Genomic DNA, 14,807 nt, shown 5'->3' with positions numbered 1-14,807 from the left:
CATCAGTTCCGTCTACGACCCATTAGGTTTCCTGGCACCTCTAATACTCCCGGCCAAGCTGCTGTTGCAGGAGTTATGCAGGACAAAGTGTGAGTGGGACGATCCAATACCTCCAGCTTTCCGGCAGAAGTGGAAAAAATGGCTGACAGATCTTGAGAAGATGGCATATTTCAAGATCCCTAGATGTGTGAAACCTGAAGGATTTGGTAGGACTGTCAGTGCCCAATTGCATCACTTCGCCGATGCAAGCGAGAACGGCTATGGTACAGCTACTTACCTTAGGATGCAGAACATGGATGGGAGGGTTCATGTTGCTTTCTTATTTGGCAAAGCCAGAGTGTCCCCCCTGAAGCCTGTCACCATTCCCCGGCTGGAGCTCACTGCTGCCGTTGTTGCAGTACGAGTGGACAAGATGTTTCGATCAGAGCTCCAGCTTCCACTGAAGAAGACCTGCTTTTGGACTGACAGCACATCAGTTCTTAAGTACATAAAAAATGAGGACCGAAGATTTCAAACCTTTGTAGCAAACAGGGTAACCACCATCAGGGACAACTCGGAAGTTGATCAGTGGAGATACGTTCCCACATCCCTCAACCCTGCTGACGATGCTTCACGTGGATTGAAGGCAGAAGATCTTGTGAAGCAAAGATGGATAGAAGGCCCGGAATTCCTACGGGAACCTGAAGAAACATGGCCAACATTTCCTGTGGATTCAAGTGTCACTGCCGACGACCCAGAAGTAAAGCGAAGTCTGACGGTCAATGCAATACTGGTTGACAGCAACGCCACATCACAACTGATTACCCATTTCTCTGATTGGCAAAGATTGAAGGTTGCAGTTGCGTGGCTCATTAAGCTAAAAGGAACTCTGCTCAAACTAAGGATGAAAAGAAAAGAGTTAGAGTGTGCAAACACCAGTGCTACTGGAGCAGCCAGGGTTGATGTGCAAAAGGAGATGCAAGCTTTCTCAACATCCCTTGGGAACCAGAAGGTGACACTGGAAGATCTCTTGGAGGCTGAGACCTCCATAATCGCTTTTTGCCAGCAAGAGAGATTTCCCACTGAATTTGCTGCACTAACCTCTGGCAAGCCACAAGTGCCAAGAAGTAGCAGCATCCTCAAATTAGATCCAGTTCTAAAAGGAGGACTTCTACGAGTTGGGGGACGGTTGAATAAGGCAGCAATCCCTGAGGACGTTAAACACCCCCTCATCTTGTCAAAAGACCAACACATTTCCGACCTTATCCTCCATCATGTCCATTTGCAGCTTGGACATGGAGGCAGAAATCATGTTCTTTCTGCTATAAGGAGAAAATACTGGATCACAAGTGGACCTACTGCAGTGAGGAAAATTATATCAAGATGCCTCATCTGTAAGCTCCATGGTAGGAAAACCGCTGAGCAAAAAATGGCAGACCTGCCAGAAGAGCGAGTGGTTCCTGATCTTCCGCCATTTACTAACGTTGGCGTAGATTACTTTGGGCCAGTTGATGTGAAAAGAGGGCGTAGCATCGTGAAAAGGTATGGAGTAGTATTTACTTGCATGACAAGCAGGGCCGTTCACCTAGAAGTGGCCTATTCTCTGGACACAGACTCATGCATCAACGCATTGCGAAGGTTCATCTGTCGAAGAGGACAAGTCTCGCACTTGAGATCTGACAATGGCACCAACTTTGTGGGTGCAGAAAAGGAGCTGCGAGAAGCCTTAACCTCTTTGAATCATGACCGCATTGAAAAGGCCTTGTCCAAGAAGGGAATCAAGTGGAGCTTTAACCCTCCAGGTGGGTCACATCACGGTGGTGCTTGGGAGCGTATGATACGGATGATCAGGAAGATTTTGTGCTCTGTGCTCCGTCAGCAAACCTTGGATGACGAAGGGTTCCATACTGTGCTCTGTGAGGCTGAAGCTATGCTCAACGATCGCCCTATCACAAAGCTGTCAGAAGACCCCAACGACATTGAGGCGTTGACGCCGAACCATCTGCTACTCCTCAAAGGGAAACCAGTTCTCCCACCAGGACTGTTCGACAAAGAGGATGTTTACGCAAGGAGAAGGTGGAAACAAACACAGTACATCTCGGATCTCTTTTGGAAAAGGTGGATCCGCGAATATTTACCGCTTTTACAGGAGCGTCAAAAATGGAACCAGGAAAAGAGGAGTTTTCTTCCTGGAGACCTGGTCATGGTTGTGGACTCCACAGCACCACGTGGATCATGGATGCTAGGAAGAGTCCTGGAAACCTTCCCTGATAAGAGGGGTCTGGTACGTGTGGTTCGTTTGAAGACCAAGACAAACATCATTGAACGACCCATAACCAAAATATGCTTGCTTAATGAAATTAAAGAGTAATTGGTTCTATTGGTAACCATTTTTTTTGTGTTTTGTTCATGGCTCTTTTGATTTGTGGTAATTGCTCTGGCAGACGCAATTAGGGGCTGGAGTGTAGGAGCCATATTCATTTGGTACTATTTAATTTAATTTTGCTCTGTGCCACTAGGGGCTGTATGTGCTTTGTGGCTCAGCTGACCTCAGATCAGCCCAGGTAGGCCATTTAACCTGCAGGCATCCCAGACACAGGTGTTGCCAATTTGGGAAGCAAACAGTTTTCGACTGTGCCAGTGTGCGTATGTGCCTTTGTGGAGCAATACGGTTTGTTATTTTGGGGTAAATGTATAATGAGCAAAGTTTGCCGCTATATAAATTTGCATGTAAAATAAACATACAAATTGATTGGAACAACCGGGGAACTCTCCGTTTTTGCTGTGTGCGAGCGCACCGGGCGCACGTCTGAACCTATCCGCCTTATTGGTAACCAGTACTAGACTTCGTTTAGGACTTCGTCAGTACAACTAGATTATTATGAATCATTCGTTTAAAATACAGACTTTCCATTTTTGTTTTGGCTGGTTTTAAATCAGAAAGCTAGTGTACTTGTCAAAAACAAATTTCAATTTCAATTATTCTAGTGTTCTCGTAATTTTCTCCAACTTCCAAAGTTTGGCTATCATCAAGTAAGATACTTTTACATTCAAAATATTTTATCTATCAGAAGACAAATGGTCCAGTATTAAGTAAGTATTACTATTCTGCTGATGGTTCATTTTTTTCCAACATAATAATCCTTGAAATGACTACTTTTCTTCCAATAGATGTGCCTCCACTGGTTGACTCAGTGTTTCTGGAACTACCTGGACTGGACAGAAATCTGCCACTACATTTCCACCTGTGTGGTGATGGGTCCTGACTACCAGGTGTATATGTGTGTGTCCATATTTAAACATCTGCAGCCAGACATCCTTCAGCTTACACAGTCACAGGAGCTGCAGGTCTTCCTCAAGGTGAGATGAAGCATCAGTACTACACTATACTTCTGTTCAACTATTTAAACCCCTCTTAAGTTGGCATTGATCAGTAGTGTTAATAAATCAACAAGCCATACCAAGCTTTACTTAAGCTAGATCTTTGGGGGAAGCAGTCACTTACTGCATTTAAAAAAATGATGGCTGGATTAATTGTCTGAATTTAATGAGAAATCTTATGTATTTGCTTTGGTAGGACTTCACGGAATAGTTCAGCTCCCCTGACTTTAAGAATTGGTTCACAATTCACAAAATGTTCCACTTGCCGGCAATATAAGGTGAAAAGAATTTTGAAAGTTAACAAGTTATGGGAATTGGATGAACGCTGAAAGAGTTTCCCCAAAGATTTGATAAAAGGTCTTAAGTTACGGCCCGAGATGTCTACCTTCTACCGATATCCAAGTCAACATTAAATACCAGCATTTTAAATGAGGCATGGCTTAACATGAAGGACTCGTCATCATTACTCATTAAGCGCTTCAGTCCGTCTCGTCTCTGCCTCGTCACTCTGCTGTTAACGTCGCCATGAGCCCTGCTGACGGTTTTTGAATAAAAGATAAGTTATGTAGGCTTTATCTGAGGAAATTATTCTAATCGGATACAGCATTCATACATGTGTTTGGGAGAGAAAAACACTCACACAATCCATGTCCTGAGCTAAACTGTTGACATACAGGTTTGTGGCCAATGGCGTTATCTTTCCTCTTCGTCTTTGTGGGAACAATGAAGGAAATATTTCACTCCAAAAGATGTGGGTTTAAAGGATATTTTAAATATTCACACACTCACACTTGCGCCCCTCTTTACTTAACCCGTCTCTATGGGGGTTGAACTTTAATCTAAATTACAATTTGGAAAGCCACATGACTGGTTACAAGCGTAGTCTGGTCTGGCTGGATCGCAGCTGCAGTGGAGCTGGGGTGCTGAGAGAAGAGTAAACACAAGGGACCGAGGTGATATGTCTGCTAGTGACTCAGTCTACGTGAGAATAAATAGACTTTGACCTTTCAAAATAAAAATGCTCGGCACCACATACATCCTGCTTTTAAACTGTAGAGGACACGGTTCCTATATTTAATGTAATGTCTTGTATTCATGTTGGTCAACCATTTCTGATTCGTAGGAACAAAGTTTTCTTCTACCTTTGAAATATGTCAAATGTAAGAAAAATACAATTATTCGGGAAAAGGTGTTTCCCTTCTAATATCATAACTTTTTTTATTGAGCTACAAGGAGATACACAATATAAATTATTAAGTATGTGTTCATTTGTGGATAAATCCAAGAAAATAATGGGGGTGCAGAATTTATTTCTGAACTGTAGCTTTCACTCTGACAACCTGTTTGCTCACGCACACACTTCACCACTCAAACCTGGCCTTCACTTGTCCGTTTCCACGTCTCCTATAAGCTGAGCACGTGGAAGGAAGTTGCAACTTCACTGCTAGTTGGCGTCGTTAGCACACACTACGCCTTTTAAAGGAACAAACTACTTTGAAACTTACCATTCCATGAGGATAAGACACTGCCTGTCTCTTTGAGTCTGTGTATGCAGGGGGGGGGGGGGTGCTATTTAACATTATTTGATTTGCAGCGTAATCTCTATAGCCCTATTTCCACAGGAGTAGTGACCTGCACCTCTTCATGTGTTAATGAGTTGTGTGTGAATCAGGATCTCTGAGATTTAGGGTCTGTTTGTTTTTTTTCCCCGCAAATGGTGACGGATGTTAAGCAGAGCCTCGAGAGCACATCTGAAAAATAATGAGTGTAAATCGACGCCAAATACAGACTATTACCGTGCAATACAAATACGCCGCACAAAAAACACAAAAGATCATTCCATTTGTAAATCGCAGGAGGTCCCATTTGTGCGAGTAGGAATTTTGGCATTGATTGGTACCCTTCTTACTATAATACTACTAACCAATTAGACACTTAAAGCTTAATATGTTTCTATTAATTCCAACTTTTATGCAAATATGAACTCATTGAAAATTAATATGAGTCATTTGTCATGGGAGGACAGGTCTAAAAGAATCTTGATAATTAATGCATTAATTAGTGTACCTAATGATCTTATAAGTGCAAATGGTTCATATATTGTGAACATTATGAGGTACATTAAGCAGCTTGTGACAGCTGTTGATAATGAAAATATTGAACTGAACATATATATATTGTGATAAAAGAATCCCCATCAGTCAGGCCCTAATTGCCTCTTCACTTATGTTCTATTTGTCCCGGAGAAATAACGAACCAAAAACACTCCCAAGAGATCTCGCTGGTTTCTGCAGACACAAACTAGTTAGGTAGCTGGTACTGCGGACAATAGGCCTACACTTTATTAACATAAGTAAAGTGCAACAACAAGTCGGAAATGGGACCTCAAATTCATAATACCATACTATATAAGTGTGCTTTATGTCATTGCTGCCTTGAATAATCACAGTAGCAGAGTCCTCCATCAGACCGAAACCTAATTTCTCCCTGACATTATTTACTCCCCTCTGAACGCAGCCACTTTATCAGCCCCGATTAAATATTAAAACCCATTGTTTCGTTTGCTTAATTTTTTTATTTTGCTTTTTCTTTATCGTATAAGGGACTCCTAAAATCGTGACTGAGCTAAGTCATTGTATTAGAGACAATTTCAAGGATATTGGTTAAGGTAAAAATGTCCTTAGTGGTTCCCAACATTTTTGGCTTTTGTCTTAAACCTCAGCAATATTTACATTTAAATATAAAGTTGAATATGGTGTGATGTAAGTGGCTGTAGTCCCTACCATTGCACCTTCATTTGGAAAAAATATGTAAGGTGGTCGCTGGCCTGAGAGAAATCATTTTTGAACCTGTTTGAATTACATTCAGGTAACATTTGGGTGTGCAAGTCTTTTTTTTTTTTTCTACAACAAATCATCTTTTAAATTGACAAACAGGTGTAATTTATGGCAAGATTCAAACGGGATCCAAAACTTTGTCTCTTGCTATAACTACTGTAGGGATTTCTTCCAAAATAAGGTCTTATGGTCCAGTGGCCAATCTAACCTCGCAGAACTCTAGGGATTATAGAAAAGTGTAAAAGGAAGGTTTTAATCCTTTCCGATCCTGTTATTAATCTTATGACCTTTCAAAGATTATTTTTGAGACCCCTTCAGGGTGTCCCAACGTCAAGGTTGGGGGAACAGTTGCTTTTAGCTATCACAGGAAAGGTCTACAATTATGTGTGGAAACATTTAATTGCACTCCTAGTACTAACTGCGTTAAGTACTTTAGTATTTTTGCCCTAAAAAAACATTTGGTGACTGTGCAGCGTTTTGTTGGCTGCTAATTGATGATGCCATTTGCACCAAAATGCACAGCGATCCCAGTTTGTTCTGTTGTAGTTGCAGTGTCTACTTTGCCCATCAGGTCAGCTGTGGTCAGGACAAATAAAAAAATGAGCCAATCCAAGTTTGAGGGTTATTCGTGTCTCTGTCAATGTGTAAACCTGCATGGTAGGGATGCTAGTACTTAAGATGTTACTTTACTGGTTCGACACGTAAAATCTCATACCATGAATAATATGTAAGGGGGTTGTTTGTAGGCTCAGTGCAGTACTGGATTCCCAGAGATTTATTTTAATTTCCTGTGACCCTGAAATAAATTGAATGTAAAGCATTTTAATGAGAAGCTGGCATTGAATTAGTCACACTATGCCACCTAACAAAAGGAACAGAGGTAATGTAAGCCACTTCTGCCTCAATACCAATTATCTGTATTCATAGCTGTACATAGTGAAAATATACACAGAATAAGAAAGGATGAAAAAACAAAATAATTGACAAAAGTATGTTCTATGAATCTTTGAAAACTTCTTACGGACTCTTTAATTAAGGCCATCACTCTGACGTTTGCTATCTGGATCGTCATGTTAAAACTGAGGGGCCATGCAATAAATGAATTGGAGAACATATATTTGTTACATAAATCTGGTGAATATTTATCTCTTTCTAAAAATATTCCTAGGCCTTCATAATGCACACTGATAAATAATTGCATGTACGATTTGCAACTTCTGTCCATATGATTGCCAAGGTCATTGATCATTGCTTTGTTTGACACCAGCAAAAAGTTATCAAAATGAAAGCAACAAAATATGATGCTTTTAATCCCCAGCATGGATCAAGTCCCACAAAATGCTGCATCTTGCATAATGCCCGCTGTGACATATTTCTGTTTACACCCTCTGCCTGGTAGATGCATTGGCACAACTTGGTACAATGTTGATAACTAGAACCGTGCTCTCTTTTCACCGGCAGGAGGATCCAATCCGGGGCTTTGAAGTCGGCGACTACTTGCCGTTCATGGAGGAGCTGGAGCGCAGCTACAGACACCTTGTTCTCACCGACATGAAAACCATCAGAAACTCTGTCCAGTAAGAATGTTTACGAAAGATACAGGTTTTTTTTATTGGTCAACTTTAAACGACCTTAAAAATAACTACAGCTTGGATCAGATTCAGTAAGTAACTGTATGTATTGCTAGTCCATTAATGTCTAAGCATGGTCATGCTTAGACATTCATGGAAACTTGGCCACAAGTTGCAATAGATTTTGTTTCATGAAATAAACCGATAAGCGAGAGAAACAAATTCAAAGGTGAAAACCAACAATGTCCTTCTAGTCCAAACATCAACAACTGTTTTTAGTAACTTATTTGGTGCACTTTTAGGTAATTACTGAAACCATATAATCTTTAGTTGTATTTAAAGAAGTATGTCCTTGAAGGGAACAAATGGACTAGGGGCTGACTAATGAGGCCTCGGAAGTATTGAGAACAGAATGTTAAAAAATACAGAATACCCCGGCCTCAACCTGTAATGGAATTGCAAGCTGAAGAACTGTTGTCTATCATAATTCTCTAACATGCTTCACCTGTTAATGTGTAATGATTTTCCATGTCAGTTACAATGTTTTTGTTTAGTATTGAGTATTAAAATATACCTCCTTGTCCAGACAAATGAACAAACTTTTGACTGATCTGTTGCCATGGTTTGCTATCCCCTATAGGCCAGTACAGCCTGGTCATCTCATGGCTACGAGACACGTAATTAATGCTGGGACACGCAACAATTCAGCTCACAAGCTCTTGTGTTCGTATACTTATGCAGGTCTTTGTATTAAAGATGCATGAGGAAGGTTTTATCATTGTGATAAACCCTCATTAGTAACCACAGCCTTTTCTCTCCCTCCTTCTGCACCGCTGTCCTGTCGTCCCTCTTCAGACTCACTGAGTTCTGAATGATAAATGAGATCATCACACCCATCCATCAGTCTCCCACAACAACAGAGTTTACTGGGGAAATGTGTTGGACACCACTGAGGTGGTGGCTCATAGTGAGAGGAATTGATCAAATGGAAATTGTATTATCTTAAAATAACCGCATTACACAGAGACAGCCTTAACTCTCAGGTTGCAAAGTGTATTGAACCTAAAATTGAACTTACAGATAATATACAGTTGGCTCATCAGAGCTATGTTGCCATAAAAATACATAATTAAAGGCCTGACATTATCTTTTAAAACAAACGTTGAGTCCAATTCAACTCATGTCCTGCCACATTACATGTATTCAGAAAAAGTTGTTCCTACAGAACCATTAATATTTGTCTCATGGAACGAGCATATCACATAAACATGCAGATCTGATGCTGCTAACAGGTGTGAAATTCAATAAGAGTTTCAAATTTGATTAATGGGCTAACTGAGAAAGTAATAACTATTTTAGTTCATTTAAGCCTTTACTTTGACAGGCAAAGAGATTAAATTGATGGGCCACACTTGTAAACTAAAGGAAATGAAGTAAGCACACTGCTTCCCTTATGTGCTTTACTTTAATACATTGCATGTATCCAACATCAGCGGGAGAAATGCTTTAATATTCAACGTTATGAGCGAACAGTAGGAGTTCATTTTGACTTGATCACTTCTAGTTGCCGGGTGTGATTTATTTCTAGTTTCAGCAGAACTCCGTCAAATGTAATGTGGAACTGTTGAGAGGCCACTGTTTGCTCTAGTTTCCGGAGTTCGGGTGGGAAACGAGGAGAGAGTCCGTGGTGGGACGATGCACGCTGCTCTCATCAGCTGAATCCATGTGGATGCTGCTCCTCTGCAGAGACGGAGCAAGCTGGTGGTGGGCTGTAATCTGTCAAAGCTGCAGAACATCTAGAGGGTTTTTTGGCTTTGAGACACTGGGATGGAGCTCAACTCTGCTGAAAAGTGGCACTAATAGTTTGGAACTAGTAACTGTACGATTTCTTGTGACGCGAGGGGGCGTCTGACCCAATTGGCCTTTTTTTTAATAACTCAGCCTGGCAGCCCACCAGCTAACACAGGCTGTGAGGGACAGCTAACCTTTTTAAGAAAAAGAGACAAAGCAAGCCAACTTTTGTCTATTTTGAGAGCCTTTATCTGAAGCAGGGGCTACGGGGCACTTTAAATTATGGGATTACAAAGGGGAAATTGTGTGACAATCTCAATTAAATCATAACTTACACTCAAGTTCTACACACTATATACCCCCAATGGATTGGATAAGCCACAATTGTATGACTAAATGCAAAAAGGAAAGATTTACCTCTCGGTATGGCACCAAATATTTGAAATATCCAGCTTGCTTTGCTTGTAATAAGACAATGTAAACTTTAAATGAACTGTACTAAAGGCAGCTATGCATTATTTTTCTACTTTGGAAAGATCAAAGAAAATAAAGTATGATCTGGCACTAATTCAGATGTAAATGGAATCTATTAATGTTTTTTGGGAGAGCTGAACTGAATAAGACTCTTCATTGACTGTTAATGAAGTCTTCTCAGTATTGTTTCCTCGGCCCTTAGAGAGACGATGGAGTAGAGTAAACTCCGTTGGGACGTTATTGAGGCACAAGGAGCTCATTGTTGGACTTTGATATTTACATGAAATGTGGATAAGATGCAAGAAATCTAGAATGGGTGACAAAGTGTTCAAGCTGATCATTTCTGTTCTGTTTTAAGGTCTTTGTTAAAGGAATCTACCAGTGATGTTGCCCCCTTTTTATCTCCCTTTGCTACACATTATCTATACATCAGTCGTGTGGTTTGAAAAAATATTCAAATCACAGCATGTTTACACATTACCAGCCACAGTTGTTACTGTCTGAAGGTACCTTTTATTCTCGTTATACTGAAATTATTAAATGAAAGAAATGCATGGACTCGTAGAAAATATGTATCCAGAAATGTTTTCTTTTCATAAAGGATCTGCTGAAAATAACCTGTAGTTGGATGTATCTTGAGTTAGGCCTCTGTCTCACATTGTTCACACTGAGCCAACAGTGTTGTTAATTTTGACATAATGGGCTGTTTATTTCAATTAGCATTGAAAACCTCATTATCGTAGCAGGAGCTGACCTCAGAAGAGGATACAGTTTAGAGAAGATGCTCATAATCGCAACCCTTATAATATGATGATCTGTTGTGCTGTTGATCCTGTTGATTATGGACTTTTTAACCTGACAGCAAGTGATTTGAAGCAGATAATTGGTGGTAATTAAGGTGATTAGGCAGCGGCGAGGACACACCTTGCTCTGCGCAGAGCCTGAAGAAGCCTTTATAAGCAGTTTTCTTTCACCAACTGTGCGCCGTAATCTTACAGATCTTTATTCTGAATTAATTTATAAGTGTCACTGATTCCTTGATTATATACAACTACTATAATCCTTTTTTCCCCTCCGATTGTAATCGTTAGCTCTTGTTGCTGAAGGTTGTCTCCCTTTTTCCTTATCAGGCTCTTATCCGGGTTTTTCATCTTCTGTTCTCAATTTGTTTCTTTTGGCTGCTGTAGGAGCCTTTTGTTTGCAGATTGTTTGCAGCAACCTGATTTTAGCGGCCATATTCTGATCATTGTATAAACATATGCTGATGTATTGGAAAAACTGCAATTAAGGGAATTTTCTTTAGGCATTTCCATTTGCTATGGTCAATAGTGTCCACACTAGGTTGTGCATTTCAACCAGATGACTTCTGGGATTTGGGGATCAATGATGCAGAATGCAAGGAGTTCATGGGCATCTCTAATAAAGATGCAATCCAAACGTTGCATTTTATTAACGCCACTTTTTAGTGATAAGCCTAGAATGATTTATTGACCCTCCACCCACCCCACCTCCTGTTCTGGGTCTCTCAGGGCTCTGTTGTGTCTTTCTCTACTTTAAAGTTTGGCCCTGTCTTGTTTGGAATGCATGCTACAAGCTTTCCCTGAGTCCCACTGCCTGAATCATGCAGCTATCCAGTCCACTGCCTGCCAGGCATACTGAGAGAGCCGGGACTTATAAATCCCATCCACACTCCTTGTTGCTTAGACAGGAAGCAATGTAAAGATTTAAATTCAGTTTCTTCCTCGTTGCATCTATTCCTCAGGTCTGTGGACAAAAATCTAGAAAGGGAGACGTATTGGAAACTGAATGTGGCGGATGAGGCTTAAGTTTTCTCAACTCAAGAGAGAAAAATTTACTTTAACAAAGCCTTGAAAGGAAGTAGTACAATCTGGAAATTACTTGCAAAATAAATAGGCAGCAATTTTTACCAACTAGATTGCATTGATTTAGATTTCAACCATAACCTCCATAAAACCAGACAGCAGGCAGTTGGACACTGTCCCAATATTATATACCAGGCTAGTTCAATTTATATTTCTGATTTCATGTTACCATTGCATAGTGCTTTCTGTTGTATTCTACTGTGTAGTGTTGTTTTTTTTATTTCGACTACTTGACATACATTTGTTAGTTTAATCTTAAGCAGTACATCAAGTGGTTCTCAACCAGGGGGTTGGGTTGGAGGGAAAAGAATGAACAAATTACATATTTAAGACTGAGTAATGTTTTTTACATCACATTTACTTCATCAATAATTTGATCTGAACAAGATGGGGAGCGCGTGCAGCTTCTTCCCAGCTCCTTGTTGGCAATCCAACCAGCCAATTACTTTTAGAAGTTGGCCTACACACAGCACCACCAGCACAACAGCCACATGTTCCAAAAGCCAAGATACCACTTCAAATTAAGAGTGACAGTCCCAAGAAAACCAGAAATAACGGCTGCAAGCTTCTCAAAATTGTCATGGCTGCTGGCCCCGACAACATCTCACCTGAAGCCCTTAAAGTAGACTCAAAATCAGCAACAGACATGCTGTGCAGCTTTTTTGGATACATTTGGGAATACGAGAAGCCACACAAAATGGGCAAAAAGACATTGTGAAACTGCCTGAATTTGGGATCAGCCTACTTTCTGTTCCCAGTAAGTAAACCAGGTGATGCTCAACTGTCTTCAGGAGGCCATTGATGAGAGAGAAAAGCATCTGGACAGCACCTCAAGAAATGCCACAAATATATTGTATTTTATTAAATGATGTGCTAAAATATGCTACAGCCAAATGTACTGTTAAAGTTCCAAAATGTTATAGAATGCCAAATACAAAAAAACTAAAAAAAAAAACTAAAACAATAATATGCCAAAGTTGGTATTGTATGGCATTTAGTTTGCATCGAATCACGTGTGATAAAATAATATAACTATTTAGTGAGGCATTAGGAAGCATCAAAGCATTCAAGTAAAAATGTTATAAAAAATATGAAACATAATATACTACTGGATGAAAAATGTCATTGTAAAGTTTTTTTTTTTAAAAGCCTTATTTATAGCCTGTTAAATTTGTTATATTTTCACAAATTAATAAAGTATCTCTTATAGCGTAGTATAGTTCTCACCATTATTGTACATTGTACATTTTTTAATAACCTGTACAAAAGTTACATTTCTTTGGGTCTATACTGACCCAAATCGGACCTAAGCCCACTGCACTATGCGCCGTGCTCCTGCCTTTCTAATGTCGCAGAAACTATTGCAGAATACTAAAAAGACTTTAGGTCGGTGACCGTCAAGCCCAAATGTGAGACCTGTCTCCCTCTGTCATCCCGGATCAAGCTGCACTTCAAAAGGCAGCACAGAGAGCGGGACTCCGGTGGGACGAGAGGAGCCGGACTTCATTTACAGTCTTTGTTGAATATTTGTCGGCCATATGATCTGCAAAGAGATTTTTTTTTTTATTACTGCTGTTTGCATTGCAACAAGGGATGATTTGCACTCTGTTTACTAATCACCAATAATAAAAACATCAAATTATGGTGTAACAATTCATGGCCACAGCATCACGTGTGCCACCGTTGCCATAGCAGCAGCATTATACATGTGTGAGTCCTGAACTCCATTTGCCTGAAGTCGGTAAAGAAGTCCAGTTAGCCAAAAAGACCAAGAATATGGAATGCATTTGTTTCATTTCATGCCTATTCGTCTGGTCATTTTTTGAGGTGCAAAGGCAAGTGTTTTAAGACATTACAGGTTTTCATGGCCAACATGTTAATTAACTGCCTTTCACACATCCAGCAGACAGAATTTCCTGTTTCTGATCACCAAATAATGAAGACAACAAACCGAACATGACTACTGTATCTTCACCTCATAGTTGCTGCTGTCACAGGTATTATAACTAATCTATATTAATCCTCTTTACTGCTTAAACGCCATTTAGAGGGCCGTCGGCCAGGGATCTTTAGTCAGAGAGCTTTGGAGCTCACGGCTTGATTACTGGCTTAACAAAAATGTATTTCTCTTTCACACACACACACACACCACCACACACATATATACTGGAGTTCTTTGGAAAGCTTTCAAATTAATTGGTTCACACATTAATTTGTCCTCCATTTTTGCAATACAATTTAATCCAACACTGAATAACCATTGACTTTAACCTTTATAATTCAGTGTAAGGCACTACTCCAAAGCGCAAAGCATTTGACATTAGATTAAAAGGTCAGGGGGCAACCACTCCAATCGGCTGCTTACATTGTGAATGTTAACATTTCTATCCATGCCGTAGTTGTTGAGATGTCTCACTCTGGTAAAACTAATCTTGGCTGCTAATGTTGCTAGAATTACACATTCCTTACCAAAATAAAAAAAAGGTGAACACATTTTCCTGCAGCAGGGTTTCCATAAGTTGTCACGTCGGGGGACAAAGTTGCCACCTTCAGCAATATTCCCGGCGTGGCCTCCCAGCCTCAGCCCAGTGGAGGTGTGACATTAAAGGTGCAGGTATGTAGACACACAGCGAGCAGCACCTCACACACCATGGCGCAACATTTTGTATGTTAAATTGTAATCTGTGTTCACAATGAAAAGCCAATTACTTCTCTAATATTTGCTTCATCTGCTTTTTCCCCTCACCGTGACCATTTCAATAACAAAGAGACACGAGTTTAGGACATTGGACACTGTTTAGAGTTTATGGCTTATTTCTACACTTTTCTTGGACAGTAAGAGCCAGAAGATCCATTTTATATAAAGAATGTAACAGCAGATTACAAATGAG

General features: G+C 40.2%; 1 protein-coding gene across 1 annotated transcript in view; it reads left to right on the top strand.

Moving 5' to 3' along the window:
• Positions 1-9,159, top strand: part of tbc1d32 (TBC1 domain family, member 32) — a 61,364-nt gene extending 52,205 nt beyond the window's left edge. Inside the window, exons 33-34 of the mRNA XM_037449729.2 lie at positions 3,151-3,339; positions 7,659-9,159. Coding sequence (XP_037305626.2) covers positions 3,151-3,339; positions 7,659-7,778 — 309 coding nt within the window. The 3' untranslated portion in view covers positions 7,779-9,159. The remainder of the gene's footprint in view (positions 1-3,150; positions 3,340-7,658) is intronic.
• The last annotated feature ends 5,648 nt before the right edge of the window (positions 9,160-14,807 follow it).

Source organism: Pungitius pungitius, chromosome 20 (assembly GCF_949316345.1).
Source record: "Pungitius pungitius chromosome 20, fPunPun2.1, whole genome shotgun sequence".
NCBI classification, from domain to species: domain Eukaryota; kingdom Metazoa; phylum Chordata; class Actinopteri; order Perciformes; family Gasterosteidae; genus Pungitius; species Pungitius pungitius.
Note: the sequence above shows the minus strand (reverse complement) of the source record. Positions and strands in the feature narration are given on the sequence as shown.